Source organism: Falco naumanni, chromosome Z (genome assembly GCF_017639655.2).
Source record: "Falco naumanni isolate bFalNau1 chromosome Z, bFalNau1.pat, whole genome shotgun sequence".
NCBI lineage: Eukaryota > Metazoa > Chordata > Aves > Falconiformes > Falconidae > Falco > Falco naumanni.
Window position 1 is genome coordinate 61,504,821 of NC_054080.1, and position 15,729 is coordinate 61,520,549.

Consider the following 15,729-nt stretch of genomic DNA (forward strand, 5'->3'; position numbering starts at 1 on the left):
GAAAAAGAAACCAACAACAAAACCACATCCCAAATATTTTTATAATGTGCTTTAACAGATTAATATAAAAAATACAGGAAATTAGTCCCTTCCCTCTCTCTTTCTTGATCGATGCAAGCATACTTTAGTTCATACTTCAGTTCAGTAAGAAAAACATGAAAAACCCACCATTTTTTTTTTAAAGTGACTGTAACAATATAATTTTATATTTATTCTGGTTTTCAGATTTACCACAGAACTCAGAGCAAATCACCACCGTAGCAAGCTAGATGCCTGTATCTTACGAACTTCAGGTGTGATTGCTTCCTTCTTCACGGTGTTTCTGCCTGCCAGAATGCACAGCTACTTAAGCCTGATCACTTCCTATTTTGTAGCATCAAGGAGCTATAAAGCAGATCTAGTGGACAAACTGTAGAATTTTGTCTTAGGGGAAGTAAAGGCTAAAGCACTGTGCAAAGGCTCTGAGAAAGCAAAGCTCTGAAGTCCTTCTGGGGGAAGGGACAGAGGTAGCTATGAAATCCCAGCTTTCACCACCCTGACTTGTAACACTGCAATTTTCATATTCATCTTGGCAAAACCCTGAGCTCTACAGATAAAAAAATACTACAACAGTTCATTTTCTGAAGGCAAATACAGCTATGACATTCTTGTTTCAGAAAGTCAGCTGACTTCTTTTTGCCACAGTTCATAAAGCTGAAATATTCAGAGGACAGGGTTGTTGCTCCTTTGTTTCTGCTGCCTTAGATATGCAGCTTAATTGTCAAGCCTGGTCCTCTAAGATAGATTGACAAAGAGCCTCTCTGAAGCTCTAAATCTACTCTTTGGGTGGTTGGCTGGAGAAAAATTTTTTGTTCCACATGAAATGCTTCATGCTGGATGCCCTAAGCATCTCAGTTTGAGGGGGGTTAGTGTAGAGTGTCAGAGCAGATGACTGTGCTATTCACTTTATGGCCAGCCTTTTTAAAAGTGACTGGGGGACTCCAGCAGCATTTATGAGACAGAAATTTAAAAAAAGCTCCCAGTCTGAGGCAATACCAAAGCCTGACTTCCTCTTACACAGCAAGTACTCTAGCCTCAGGTATGTGACATCATAAGATACCTTTCTCCAACTATTACTGCTTTCGAGTGAAAGTAGCCAAGACTTCAAGGTGCTGGGATGAGCTCACTCCATTCAGGGTTGATACAGCACACAGCTGGAGAGAACCTTGCGAAATTTTGTGTAATGCGACTCAGACAAAAGGTATAGACCTCTGCTTAAGTGACAGACTGGGCCCAAGTATTCAGCACGTACAGGCTCATGCAGACATTAAAGTACTTAGAGAACTTTCTGGCAGAAAAAACAAAGTATGTGAAAACCTATAGACACTGAAGAGGCTAGGCAAGGATCTGGAGACTGTATTGCTAGACTTCAGTGTCTGAAGGCCAGTGCCACTACACATTCGTATGTGCTTTTGTCAGTTTGAACTGAAAACCTCATTACAAAGAATGCTGACGTGCAAAAATAATCATCAAGGTTCTTTTCCACCTAGAAACAGAAACCCTCTCAGGTACTTGACATGGATCTCCAACAGGTTCACCCACTGTTTTGCTTTCAGTGTCAGCTTTATTATTTCAGGTAGTAAATCTTACAATTTCACCACTAATTAAACTAAAAAATCCCACAGTTTCTATAACATAGGAGTAAAACATTCTTTGTTTCAGGTAAAGAAGTACTTCAATTGCTAGCATTCGGTATTTTTTGCATTTGATAAACCAACATTTTTAAATACCTTTGCTGGTCCTCCACCTGAGTTTGTGAACAAGACACTAAGGAGTGATAGCACAACCACATCACTGTGCTCAAACAGCAACAATGTCCTATAAAAAAATGAAATAAAACACTTACATCCACTTACAAGGAGTTTATCTCACAAGCTTGATGTACACTATTTCAGCTAAAATTCAATGACATAGCAGTTAAAGACATCCTGTCATTTCAACAAATTTAAACAATTCAAAAGGATAAATGCGAATCTATTTGCCTTTACCAGTAATAGATCTAGATGTGGACAGCTAGACATATCACAAACTAAGAACTTCCTAACTCAAGGAGCAGATTAAAATTACTCATTTATAGATTACTTTCTTATATTTTCTTCTTATAACACAAGATAATGACTTGCTCAAGATAGAATTATTATTCCCACTACAATACCTCCTCTAACCCAAAGTTTCTGGCTCCCAGAAAAAAGAGAGGTCCTGTGCTGTTCTATTACATTGTGTTTATTGAGGTGTTGATGGTCTAATAGTTTATAAAACCTCAGAACCTCTTAATTACCGAAAACAAGAAATTCTAACTTGCACACTAACCTGCTTCAGATGACAAAGGCAGACTAATAAGCTATACTGACAGCTTTTCAGAGCAGAACATGAAAGTAATAATCACTGTCACATTCACCAAATGCTTCTGCTGTTCTCCACATAGAAATATAGCCTGTTAGGGCCCATGCTACTGGTTCTGTTTGGGAAGACTGCAAGCATCCAGAAAGGCACTACAGTATTAAAAGTCCTATTAATTTCAGGTGTGCCTTCTCCTGTGTATAGAAGATAAAATTTCAACTTCATAAAATGCATCATTTAAGGCTTTACCTTCCTCTCTCTAATGAAAGATGCTTTCTAATACATCAACTGTATGTTGATGTTGTTGTCTAATGTTATTCTTTTATAATTACTTAGTACTGCTAACAAACCACACAAGACAGGGTGAGAGAACTGGGGTTGTTCAGCCTGAAGAAGAGAAGGCTCCCTGGAGACCTTATAGCAGCTGTCCAGTTCCTAAAGGAGGCTGCTTATAAGAAAGATGGGGACAGACATTTTGGTAGGACCTGCAGTGACAGGACAAGGGGTAATGGTTTTAAACTAAAATAAGGTAGATTTAGATTAGATATTAGGAAGACATTCCTCACTGTGAGAGTGGTGAGACACTGGAACAGTTGCCCAGAGAAGCTGTGGATGCCCCATCCCTGGAAGTGTTCAAAGCCAGGTTGGATGTGGCTTTGAACAACCTGGTCTAGTGGAAGGTGTCCCTGCCCATGCAGGAGGGTTGGAACTAGATGATCTTTAAGGTCCCTTCCAACCCAAACGATTCTGTGATTTTGTGAAGTGATTCTACTCCCAGTATATGCCCTAAGGCTACCCAAGTCCAACACAGCACACGTGTACAAGTGCCCTACAACAAATGCAGAGATTGAGTCTAGTCACCTGGCATAGGAATACAAGCTGCCATCACTAGTTGTCAAGTCATGGACTTCAACCCTTAAATAAACAGTTGGGGTTGCATTAATGAGTCTAGGGAAATGATGAAAACTATAGCCAGAAAAACAGCGATCTTGTTGTATCACTCACATCAACAGTTTAAGCACTCTCAAGAATTTCACTGGTATCTTGTCAAAGAATGCATGAAGACAATTACAAGTTCTGCAGAAAATTACATGTAGTTTTTCCCAAGCACAACAGAGTTCACAGGAAAAAGCATAAAGATTCATCTAAAAATTCAAAAAAATAAGACAAGGGGCTGACGGACAGAAAACAAAATAAAAAAGAGCAAGACAGGGAAAGATCACAAAAATTAGCTTAAATAGAGAGAAAATTCTTTACAGTAAATACATAATTACCTCAGTGGTCCACAAAGAGTAAGGCCAAAAAACCACAAGAGTGAAATGATACATCCCACAACAGCATGCTTAAAAATTTTGATCCACTACAAAAGAAAGGTATTTCATTATTATTTCTCCACAGTTTCAAAATAAATGCCCCATTATTAGCATTATTAGCACAGTAGCTGTAGAAATACAAAGGAAACATACGCTCTGCAGTGTCTGCAAAATTCAGAGTATGATTATCTTCTTACCTACTTTGCCAGGCAACAAAGGGTTTTTTGGACATATTATGAAACAGAATTAATTACTTCTTTTCTACCACAGTACTAGATTCTATAGTATAATCTGAGATCTCCTTAACAAAAAACCTGGACAAAAACGCTGAAAAAAATTAAGTCTATTTACCTGTCAAAGAATCTGTTTATTTTGTAATCTATTGCATATATCTGATAAACACATACAGAGCTAGATAAAACATTCAAGATACAGAGACTAAGAGCCTAGGTCTACAAGTATTTATGCACATGTTAAATTCTTTCTTCAGGAAGCAGATTGTAATTCAGCTATTCAATACATTATTAACTTCTAATGCAAGTTTTTGAAGAGAAGTAATTTTGGAAACACATTAAACAAGAAAAAGTGCCTATGACAAACATTACACCTAAAAGATCCCCAATTTAAAAATTTTTAGCAATAGTGAAACTGTAACTGGACAGATTCTTCTGAACAAAAATCAAAGATCCAATTTGTTCCTGTCCACACTTTAAAATTCTGCCATATGTATCTAAACACAAAAGCAGTTGACATTTGGAACACTTCTCAGGCTATCCTCCAGACTGTCTCTACTTGGCACATGCACTGTTAACACCGTGCATGAATCAAGTTTTTGCATAGTTACATACAACCAAGATAAATACAAAGCAGGTGAAGAAAATTTATTTCATACAAAATAGCAGGTCCCAACCTGGCCCTACTCTTAACTTCTCAGGGTACTGGGAACTCAAGATGGGTTTAAAGAGCAGTTACACTAGCTCCTCAACACAACGCAACACAACACACCATACAGAAACCACTCTTTTTGCTTGGGGGACAGGACTGGAGCACTTTGACATTTTGCCAGTCCAGAATTAGACCTTCCAAACTGGCGAAATCAGCTAAGTAGACTTCAGCTCTTTTTGAAAATTCAATCCTCAAAGGACATGTTTGTATGGAGCCAAGGACCAAACTTTTCACAACACTGTCAAAAGGAGCTAACAAAACCTACAAATGCTGGTTGTTTTTTACAGTGCACTAGACACAAAGTTAGTTACACACTTCTGGAAACAGCAACCACATCTTCAAGTGGATTAAACTTTGTTCCACTTTTACTCTTGGCAAAAGCCACGTTGTCAAAACTATCTACAAAGCTTATCAAATCACTATTACATATGTCAACTCACCTGACGCTTAGTTACCACTTTTCCAGAAGAAAATGGTTTTTGAAACAAAACCATAAAAAATGCAGACCTGTTAAAAGGAGAAAGTTTTCTCTATTAGTACATAAACAGCTTTCTATTCAAGCCTGCTCTAAACAACTAGGTCTCTCCTACTAAGTTCAGTTTACAAAATGGCCTCCTCTGCATTTTTCTTAAAAACACACTGACCAGAGTCACTGGTTTTATTTTCCCTGCTGTATTACACGTCAGATACCAGTACAAAGGTGATGAAAAGTGAACTTCAGTTCTTGTCAACTTTAATGCAAGTTCTCCAGAGAACGGCTGATTGAGAAGTCTACCCGTGATTTACAAAAATCAAAATAACTGACCTCAGTTTTGGGGAGAAATAATACTATGCATTTTATTAGCAAGATACATACACCCAAAGGCTTATTCACATATGGAATGCTAAACACAGCCTTGTTAGAAATGGTAAGAAAGAAACAGCACACATTTTCCTCAACTGGGATCAGGAGTAAATGATGGGAAAAAGACTATGGTGCTTCAGAATATGCATGTGAAAAGCTCAGAAATGTGAAAAATTTGAAATAAAAGGAAAAAATGAGGTTCCAAATGTACCAACTCTGCCAAGTTTATTACAGAAATGCTCTTCCACATCAGTGTCACCTCAGTGCCTAACAGGATCATAGAATGATTTAGGTTGGACAAGATCTTTGAGATCATCAAATTGAACCATTAACCCAGGATTGCCAAGTCCATCACTAAACCGTCCTTAAGCACTGCATCTGCATATTTTTTGAACACCTCCAGAAATGGTGATTCTACCATCCATTGCATCAAGAGCCCTTCCGTGAAGAAATCTTTCCTAATATCCAACCTAAACCTCCCCTGGCTTAACTTGAGGCTGTTTACTCTTGTCCTGTTGCTTGTTACCTGGGAGAAGACACCTACTCCCACCTGCCCACAACCTCCTTTCAGGTAGTTGTAGAGAGAAGATTTTCTGTGGGATTTTGACCCAACCCCCAGTTCTTCTGCTGTGATGGTACCACGACCATCTTCATCAAATAGGTAAAAAGCTTCCTTGAATTCAGCAACCTGTTCTTCAGTCAGCTGATCAGCCATTGCGTGGTGGCTGCACAAACTGCATGATCATAAGCTGTGGTGGCTGTTCTAACATGGAGCAGATCCTCCTGGAAACTATGGAAAATATGCTAAGGCACATGATAAATAAGAAGGTGACTGGTGACAGCCAGCATGGCTTCACTAAGGGCAAATCATGCCTGACAAATCTGGTGGCCTTCTATGATGTGGTCACAGTCTTAACGGACAAGGGAAGAGCGACTGATGTCATCTACCTGGACTTCTGCAAAGCTTTTGACACATCCCACATGACATCCCTGTCTCTAAACTGCAGACATGGATCTGATGGATGGATGACTAGGTGGATGAGGAAGTGGCTGGATGGCTGTGCTCAAGGAGTTGTGGTCAATAGCTCGATGTCCAAGTCAAGACCAGTGGTGAGTGATGCTCCTCAGGGGTTGGCACTGTTTAACATCTTTGTCAGTGACACTGGCAGTGGGATCAGGTGCACCCTCAGCAGGTTAGCTGATCACATCAAGCTATGCAGTGAGGTTGACAGGCTGGAGGGAAAGGATGACATCCAGAGAGACCTTGACAGGTTGAGAGGCGAACCTCATGAAGTTCAACAATGCCGAGTGTGAGGTCCTGCACTTGTGTTGGGGCAATCCCAAGCACAAATACAGGCTAGGTGGGGAATGGATTGAGTGCAGCCCTGAGGAGGACTTGTGGTTGTACTGGTGGACAAGAAGCTTAACATGGCCTGATAATGTGTGCTTGCAACCCAGAAAGCCAAACGTATCCTAGGCTGCACCAAAAGAAGCATGGCCAGCAGGTCAAGGGAGGCGATTCTCTCCCTCTGCTCTGCTCTGGTGAGACCCCACCTGGAGTACTGCATCCAGCTCTGGGGTCCCCAACATAAGAAGGACATGGACCTGTTGGAGCAAGTCCAGAGGAAGGGCACAAGGATGATCAGAGGGCTGGAGCAGCTCTCCTATGAAAACAGGATGAGAGTTGGGATTGCTCAGTCTGGAGAAGCAAAGACTCCGAGGAGACGTTATAGCAGCTGTCCAGTTCCTAAAGTGGGCCTGCAAGAAAGCTGGAGAGGGACTTTTGACAAGGGCATGTAGCAACAGGACAAGGGGGAATGCATTTAAACCAAGAGGGTGGATTTAGGTTACATATTAGGAAGACATTCCTCACTGTGAAGGTGATGAGACACCCTGGGAACAGACTGCCCAGAGGAGCTGTGGATGCCCCATCCCTGGCAGTGTTCAAGGCCAGGTTGGATGTGGGTTTGAGCCACCTGGTCTCATGGAAGGTGTCCCTGCCCATGGCAGGGTCTTGGAATGCAATGACCTTTAAGGTTCCTTCCAATCCAAACCATTCTATGATTCTATTATCAGGTAAACATGAAGCAGGATTGTGTCTGCAAAGGATGCTTCTGTGTATTTGCTGTTAGTTTCTAAACTTCAGCTCTCAATCAGGGAAAAACAGCAGTTGAAGCTCCCAAGAACTATGGGAATACAAATTATAAGCAAGCAAGCTTGTCTTCTATACCCTTCTTAAGAAAATGTGGACAATTCCAAGTTTCCCACGATCAGTACTGTCGCAATACGACTAGTTTTGAAGTAGCAGAAACACTGAAGCTTCCTAATGGTAAAGAGGCCTTAAAGAAGAGACATGGATAGACTACAGAGCTGGGCAATCACTACAGTATGAAATTTTAAAAAGAGCAAGTGCCAGATTCTCCACTTGGGATGCGGTAATCCTGGTTATACATACACACTGGGGGATGAGAGGCTGGAGAGCAGCCCCACAGAAAGAGATCTGGGGGTTGGGTTGATGGCAAGTTGAGTATGAGTCATCAGTGTGTCCTGGCAGCCAAAAGGGCCAACCAGTCCAGGGAGGTGACTGTCCCACTTTACACTGCACTGCTGTGGCCCCACCTCGAGTACTCTGTGCAGTTGTTGGTGCTTCAATGCAAGGACATTAGACTGTTGACAGTGTGTTCACAGAAGAGTGACCAAGATGGTGAAAGGTCTCAAGGGCAAAACTTAGAAGTGGCTGTGGTCACCCGGCTTGCTCAGCTTGGAGAGGGCTGAAGGGTGGCCTCATCACAGCCTGCAACTTCCTCAAGGCGTGCTGCCGAGGGGGAGGTGCTGGTTTCCTTGCTGGTGACCAGTGATAGGACATAAGGAGATAGAATGAAACTGCAAGGGGAAGTTCAGACTGGACATGAGGAAAAGGTTGTTCACTGAGATGCTGGTCAGTCACTGGGACAGGCTGCCCAGGGAAATGATACTGGCACCAAGCCTGTCACAGTTCAAGGAGCATCTAGACAATGTTCTTAGCCATATGGTTTAGTTTCAGGTAGTCCTGCAAGGAGCAGGGAGTTGGACTTGATGATCCTTATGGGTCCTTTCTAACTTATTATATAATTCTGAAATTACAGTGACTAGAGATATGGGTGAAAACTTGTATGAACAGAGTATTTCCTTGATCCACTGCTATGCTTTCTCCTCTTTGGTTAACTGATAATAACATAATGGATGGTATAAACTTGATGCTGACAAATAACACCGTAGACAAAGCATGCTGTAACGGCGGTGGACAAGGCTTCACCCCCTGCACACTCACCCCAGCTGCACTATAAAAATAAACTGCACAAGGTGCACCGCTTTCAGAAGGTCGTAAGACTCGAAGAGGCCCACGGCTTTCAAAAACTTGGCGAAGCACAGCAGCACGATGTAGCGAGTCAGCCTGCAAGAGAAGAGTGCAGCCTGCACCTCCGGCCACGCAGGGCCGCCGCCCGCCCCGCCCGCGCCTCACGCCGCTGAGGCCGCCGGCTCCCACCGCCCCCGGCGGGCCGAAGGGCGACGGCCGCTGCCCCCCGGCCCAGCGGGAGAGGCGGCCACGGGCAGCGCCCGCCGAAGGGGCCCGCCTCACCCAGCGACGAACCGTTCCCTCCCCGCCGCCGGTACCGGGCGCTGGGTACATCCACAGGCCCCAGGAGGCCGCCGCCAGCCAAGGCCTGCCCGCTGTACTTCTCCTCCATGCCGGGGCGAGGGAGCGGCACGGCCCCGCACTCCTGCGGGGGAAGGGGTGCGAGCGCTCAGGCGCGGCACGGCCCGGCCCGCCTCCCCCGCAGCGAGGCAGCGCCTACCCCGCGGCCCGGCGGCCGCCGCTGCGGGTGGAAACACGGGAGGAGGGGTGGGGGGTGGGGGGTGGGAGGGGAGAAGGGCGGGGCAGGCCGCCCGCCGGCCCGCGCGCATGCGTCGGGCGCAGTGCGCAGGCGCCCCAGCGGGGGGGGGCAGGGGGTGGGGCAGGGCGCGCGGAAGAGGCGCGGTCGTTCCCTGCCCTCGGGGTGGGCGGGGTCGCCGGCGTCCGCTAGTTGCGCTGAGCGCCCAGCTTCGGGCCCGCGCTGCGAGTCCGGTGGGCGAGGGGCTTCGTGCTTCTCTGCTCTCTCAGAGGCTTGGCTTTCCCCCGCGTAGCGAACTGATGCTGTTTGTACGTGGCGCTTCGCGCCTCCTGGCGTTGTGCTTGGGAGGGAGGCCTGGCCGCAGGTTGACAATTGCCAGACGTTTTTTTGTGGCTTGCCACGCATACGTATGTGTTCTTTGTGACTTGCTTTCCCAACCTGTCCTTAGGTTTTCATCTTCACTTCTCCTGTGCTTTAAAGGGAACACGTTTGTCCTTAAACTGGCCTGTGATGTCTGCAGCCTGCCCGATGGCCGCTCCGCTCGGTATGTGGTGCTATAAGGTATGGCTCACCAGGGCTCTGCAGCTGTGGGAGTGCCCATGCCCTGCGAATGGGGCTGCATTGTACCCCGTCTCATATTGGAAATAAACTGCAGCTGTTCTCATTAATGAAATTATATATACCAGTAGTGCTTTGTTTCTGCAGCACAGTGTGCTGCCATGGAATAGGTAGCAAGAGTTGACCATGGTGTATCATGTCACTACTTTCCATCTGAAAAAGTTGGGCAATATGTAGAGCTGTGAAACTTGTTTCCATTGGGGAGGTGAATTGTGAAGTTGCATGGTGTTTTTGTGCAAGTCTGTTTTGTAGTATTATGTGCAAAGCCTTGTTGTCCTGACCATTGCCAGGATCAAGGAACAGGAGGGCATTTCCCTGCTGACAGTTCCGAGCCTGTAAGCACTCCCACCAAAAATACATGCAGTCTTTTTCTCAGGACCATTGCTGCACACTGTTCGCAGAGTATCTCCTTTTTTTTTTTCCTTCCACTTAAGCTGCTGTGGTCCTAGTTTCCCTGATTAATTTCTAATTATGCAGATTGTTTGGATCAGATATTTTGTTTAAGACCTGTCATCTGAAACGGAGTCTACCCCCAGCAGCCTGGTGATTTGGCAAATGAGCCAGAAAGCTTAGCAAATGTGTCTTGTGAGTTGCCTGAGCACTTTAATTACTTTGAATAACTAATTTGTGGTGCACGCACCTGTGGAAGTGTTAAGAGTCAGCCTCCCTCCCTTGATGCCCCCCCTTTTGGACAAGGCATCAACATCACCATGTATATACCCAAGCCTGATCTTGCTTGCAAAGCTATTCTATATGGCTGTTTCTTCATGTATGTGCTAGGTTGCTCAGAATATTCTGGTAACAGTCACAGCACTTGAAAGTCCCCTGCAGTGATGAGTTTTGGTATGTATTAGTGAACTGCCTGACACCCAGCTGGTTTCACCCCACCTCCAGTGTACCAGTAGGGTCTCTGCACAGGAATCACTTCACTCACAGGAAAAGTGGAGCAGCATCCTAGATGACAGACAAAGTGTGTAACAGTTTATGGAAATGCTGCAGAAGAGCACAGGGGACTAAAATGTGCTCTAATGGGAAAAGTGAGGCACAAGATAGTAAATGTCAATATTGTGAATTAGCACTTTTGTTCCAGCCATGTATCAAGCTCCTTGGTTTCAGGACATACCAACACATGATTTCAGTCCTTAGTTCAGCACTGAGACAGGACAAAGAAATGAGAAATCAACGTGTGAAGGGAGGTGGAGTAGGGGCGGAATAGAGCAGGGAAAAGGATAGCATCTCAGGAGAGACTGGAGAGGTGAGTAAGGGGACTGGCCTTGCCTATTTCAAGTCCCCTCCTGCAAGCATCATGTGTTGAATGAGTCCCAGCTGTATGTTGGATTTCTTTGAAGTAACGAGCTTGGGTAGGCTTGAGCTAGGAAGAGATGGAGGGATAGGAGCATGGGGGAGTATGGCTGCTGGCAGATGAAAATTTCAGAATTTCAGTGTTCAGGAATCAAAGATTATTTTTTTCTTATTTGCAGATTTGCAAATTATTCCCAATGCAGGTGAAGACCTCTGAATGGTAAGCATAACCTTGTTAAGGGAAAAGCCAGCTCTGTTAATTCAGCCGCCTTGTGAAGACCCCTTAAAAGTTTAATTCATGGGTCCTGCCTCCAGTACAAAAGCCCTCAGTTCACAGCCTCAAGTTCCCTGAAGACCATGGATCAAGCAGAAAATGGATAACATTTGTAGCCAGGAAGAAAAAGATGTTTAGTTATGTGCGGTGTGTGCTGTGTCCGGGAGATGGAGGTGTTGGCAAACAGCACAAGGAGAGGACTGCAACCCAGAGGCAGGGGTGGGTGGATGGCCTGGGAGCTGAGTAGGGAGACCAAGTGCTGTGGGAGTGGGCAGAGGGTGAGAATCAACCCTCTGGGTCAGAGCCATGCAGAGAGGGAAAGAGAAAAAGGCTATAGAGGCACAGGGGAAAGCTTTCTGGGACCAAAAACTGGGAGAAAACCAGAAAACAGAGGTGTGAGTTAAATGACAGCATTGCAAAGACAGTGGGAGGCAGGCATGGATCCTCAACGCTGTTTAAAGGGGGGAATATGTGGCATGCCAGGGCAGGCTGCTGCCTGTCAGTGTCTTGCCTGCGGCTCTGGGGTGGTGACAGCATGCATAAGCCTTGTATTGTCCCAAATGCTGCCCTGCTGATTCACCCCACTGAGCACCTCCTCAACATGTGTCTCAAGCACCTGTGCCTGGTGGCATCCTCTTGGCTGCTGGTGGTGCTGGGTGTCCTGGGCTAGGGCACCCCTGCAGGACCTGTGGCTCAAAGGAGTGCTCTGGGAGGACATGTATCCTGCCACATCAGTTGTTCTGCCTCACCTGTACATTCAGAAGCACACCTAGGACTTGAGCTTATGTGCATGTGGATCTGCCTGTGGTCTTGATGTACTGGAAATCCACCCCTGGCTTGTCAGCCTTGTGCAATGGTATTTGGTTTGGCCAAGAGGTGTCTTGATATCAGCATGTGGACTCTGTTATGTGTGAAAACATACCGTGTCTCTATTAGTTGTGAAAATACACATTACTAGACCCTGCCAGGGTCCGTGTGAGGGCTGTTAAAAAGTGGATGCTCATATATTCAAGCAGGGCGCCACTGCACATGTACGTGGCTACTGCCCTGCTGTAAAGATGGGGGCAGGTAGCTAAAAAACAAAATTGTGGAAGAAAAAACACCTGGTGAATGTGGTCAGGATTATTCAAGGGAATGGTGCAAATAAATAACTATTAACTAGAGCAAAGTTGGAGTCTACAGGAACAGCTGAAGGAGAGAGAAACTGGAGCCTCAGGAAGAATAGACCTAAACCCAGAGACTTTAGGATTGAAAGGAGAAGCCACATGCAGGAGGATATGGGGTTATTGGGTAGGGGTTGAAAAGGCTCTTATTTACACCCTGCAAAACATGCAGAAATGGTGAGAAAACCAAGGCATAAAATAATGTATAAACGTTTATTGTTCTTTTAGTTCTAAATGTGTATTAAGTTTTTTGGTTTTGAGGAGCCTTGCAAAGCTTGTTTGCTGAAGTATTGCATGCTCCTGAAGACTTGAGCTGTGAAATCAGAGTATCTAAAAGGTTACAGCTCTGGGGATAAAGTGTAGCTGGAGTCGTAGCAGTGGTCCTAGGGTATCTGTGTTACCGTTCAATGAAAATGTGACATGGTAAGAAAGAGAATGAGGAAAAAACAGATGCTTAGGATATGTACCTGTGAAACAATAAACCCGATTGTTGCTGCAACCTAGTGAGGCTAAGGGAGACTCAGAAGAGAAAGTCTGAGAGAAATTTGGGAGGATAATTTTTTTTTCATTTGTTCCACTAAATGAGAACTTGGGAAAATTGAAGCAAAAATGGACCCGTGCCTCTTTCTAAGTGACATACTTCTTTTTGCTATTCCAAGATTACACTTAACTATGGTAGATTTAAAAAAAAGCCCAGAAATCCTTTCCCCCTGAAAGCAAAAGTCCTTAAATCTGTGCTCAGCAAAGAGCTGCAGTCATTTCAAGTTTGGGCTTTTTGGTCTGTCAAGAGAGATCAAGCATTTGCCTTCTGGGTGGGAGGGAGTGAAATGTGGGTGCCACCAAACGCAGGAGTGGTTATCTGGAGTGAGCTCTGGACACGGCTCTGTGGGAAAGCACACTCAGGATGGTGGCAAATGTTCTGGTGGGGGAGCTCTGGCAGAGCCATGCTACTGATGGGCGTTTATTCCAAGTTGTGCTTTCAGAGTTTTGTTTAGAAAACATCTTAATAGCTTTGTATTTATTGAGTAATGGTGCCACAGATATCTGTTCCAGGAAAAGCTCGTTGGGATTGACTGCATAATTGGAATGGCAGAAAATGTGGGGTTTTTTTCTGATTTGGCCTGAGAGGACAGTGACTTTGCTAAGACTTGGGTTATGCATTTCTTCCTTCTGATTCTAATACAAGCTGTGCGCTTTCGTTTCTCAGGTAGCAAAGAACAACTGAGCAGAAACTGGAATTACTGAAAAGTGTGCAGACATCAGTGGTCCATAGATGTCAGTTCCATCATGATACTAAACTGACCCACAGCAGTTTGCAGAAAATGTCAGGACTGGTGTCTGAGGAAGTGAGGAAAGGAGGGCACCTGTCTCTGAAATAACGCTGTGACTTGGATTGCTGTGAATCTCCGTCTCTTCTTGTGCTGCTGTGGTATATCTGTGTATATCACTATGTAAACTACTGAAATTACAGTGATAAAAGAGAAAGGGAAAAAAAGCTTCTGTTGTAGTAATGCAGAGAAAATAAATGGCATAGCAAGAAAGCCTTACTGTGACTGAAACATTACATTTGCCTGTTATAAAGCTCTAATATTAACTTTTTAACAGGCATGAGAAGGGAAAAAAGGGCTTAGAGAAAATCAGGAAAGCATCTGAAAATCAGGGTCACTTTAGAGGCTTTTGTGATTTCCTGTAATGTGACATAAAACATCTGTTGTGTTTTTGCTGGGAAATTTGTAGCTGAGGTGAATGTAGCAGAAAATAAAAGTTGAGAAAACATACACAGGGTTGCTGTGCTGGAATGAGAGTTGTGTTCCTTATTGAACGGGTCACAGAGGATGGTGCCTGTTCAAATTCACATAAAACAGATGCTAAAGCATGTGTTAGACTGTATTCTAACATGTGTGTTGCTTACTTTACTGTTGGTTTAATTTTGCATTACCAGAAAGCTTTTGTTTAGATATAAGCAGCTTTTGTTAATCATTCTCGTTAATGCAGGTCTCTGGCTATGGTTTTCCCTCCTGTCCTCACTACGGGCTGTTGGCACTGAGCAGTGGTGCTTGCTGTGGCCCCAGCACCGTCTTCCTGGCATGGTTCTGGCTCTGCCATGCTTGGCACAGATGGGGTCAGTGGTGGGGATCTGGCTGGCTCCAGTCCAGAGGGCAGTCGGCCTCCTCCACCTAGCTCCGTGCTCAGGTACGTGGCCCCGCTGAGGGCTAGTCTGCAGTCTGGCCTGGCTTTTCCCCAAGAAAAGGAAGAAACCCCAGAGATTGGTCCTTCCATGTCCCCCCTTCAGGATGTGGCCCTTTGATGTCAGCGATGCATGGAGAGAGCTGAGCATCTCCCAGGGTCATGTATGTGGTTTGCTAAAAAGTGTAGTGGAGGGACACATACAGCAAGGGCCAGCTAAGTGATGTGGTTTTGTAGGGAGCTGAGTCAGGGACTGAACCTCAGTCCTAGTCCAGCAATTTAACCACAAGGTCAGTTCCTCATTCATTTTGACTTATTTAATAATAGAACTGAAATAAATACTTGAAATCGTCTGAGGGAATTTTTTACATCTTTCTAGTCAGAATTAATTCAGTGCTATGAGTAGAGCACCTGAACCATTAGAAATGATTCACTGCTTTCCATCCTAAGGGTATAAATTAACACATGTTCTGTTTTGCTGATGCAGTGAACTCTGCTTTAGGAATCCCATGAAGCATGGGCTAATGCGAGTAGAGACAAATGCATGATGCTAACTTTCCGTCCAAACCCAGCAACTTCAGTTAGCTCTTGGTTTGCATTGTCTTCCCTTCTCTGTGACAGTTCTGAGTAACAAAGAACACACACTACTGAGAAGCTGAACCATACAAACCTAATTCAACCACATTTTGCCTCAGATTTCCCCCTTCCCCAGCATGACTGAAGGCAGCAATTATGGAGTTGCAGTCACATGAACATTAGCAATAAAAACATTGTCCTCTTCAACCTCCTGGATGATACAGAGATAAACATATTAATGGTCAGTCTACACCAG

The 15,729-nt window shown here is 44.7% G+C and overlaps 1 protein-coding gene and 1 long non-coding RNA gene across 4 annotated transcripts in view; one reads left to right on the top strand and one right to left on the bottom strand.

The window, feature by feature from the left end:
• The window catches only part of SLC30A5 (solute carrier family 30 member 5), a 26,438-nt gene extending 17,089 nt beyond the window's left edge, over positions 1 to 9,349 (bottom strand). Inside the window, exons 1-5 of one of the 3 annotated variants that reach the window (XM_040579752.1) lie at positions 9,136 to 9,349; positions 8,792 to 8,914; positions 5,078 to 5,144; positions 3,654 to 3,739; positions 1,770 to 1,857 (exon numbers count right to left, since the gene is read on the bottom strand). In XM_040579752.1, coding sequence (XP_040435686.1) covers positions 1,770 to 1,857; positions 3,654 to 3,739; positions 5,078 to 5,144; positions 8,792 to 8,914; positions 9,136 to 9,209 — 438 coding nt within the window. In that variant the 5' untranslated portion in view covers positions 9,210 to 9,349. Of the gene's footprint in view, positions 1 to 1,769; positions 1,858 to 2,437; positions 2,564 to 3,653; positions 3,740 to 5,077; positions 5,145 to 8,791; positions 8,915 to 9,112 lie in introns of those variants that run through there. The other 2 variants (XM_040579754.1, XM_040579753.1) reach the window with 2 other exon arrangements.
• Positions 9,350 to 9,545: 196 nt separating this feature from the next.
• LOC121081343 lies at positions 9,546 to 14,488 on the top strand. The gene is made up of 3 exons (XR_005825653.1): positions 9,546 to 9,914; positions 11,453 to 11,493; positions 13,918 to 14,488. It is a non-coding gene; the product is annotated as an uncharacterized LOC121081343 (long non-coding RNA).
• Positions 14,489 to 15,729: the final 1,241 nt, after the last annotated feature.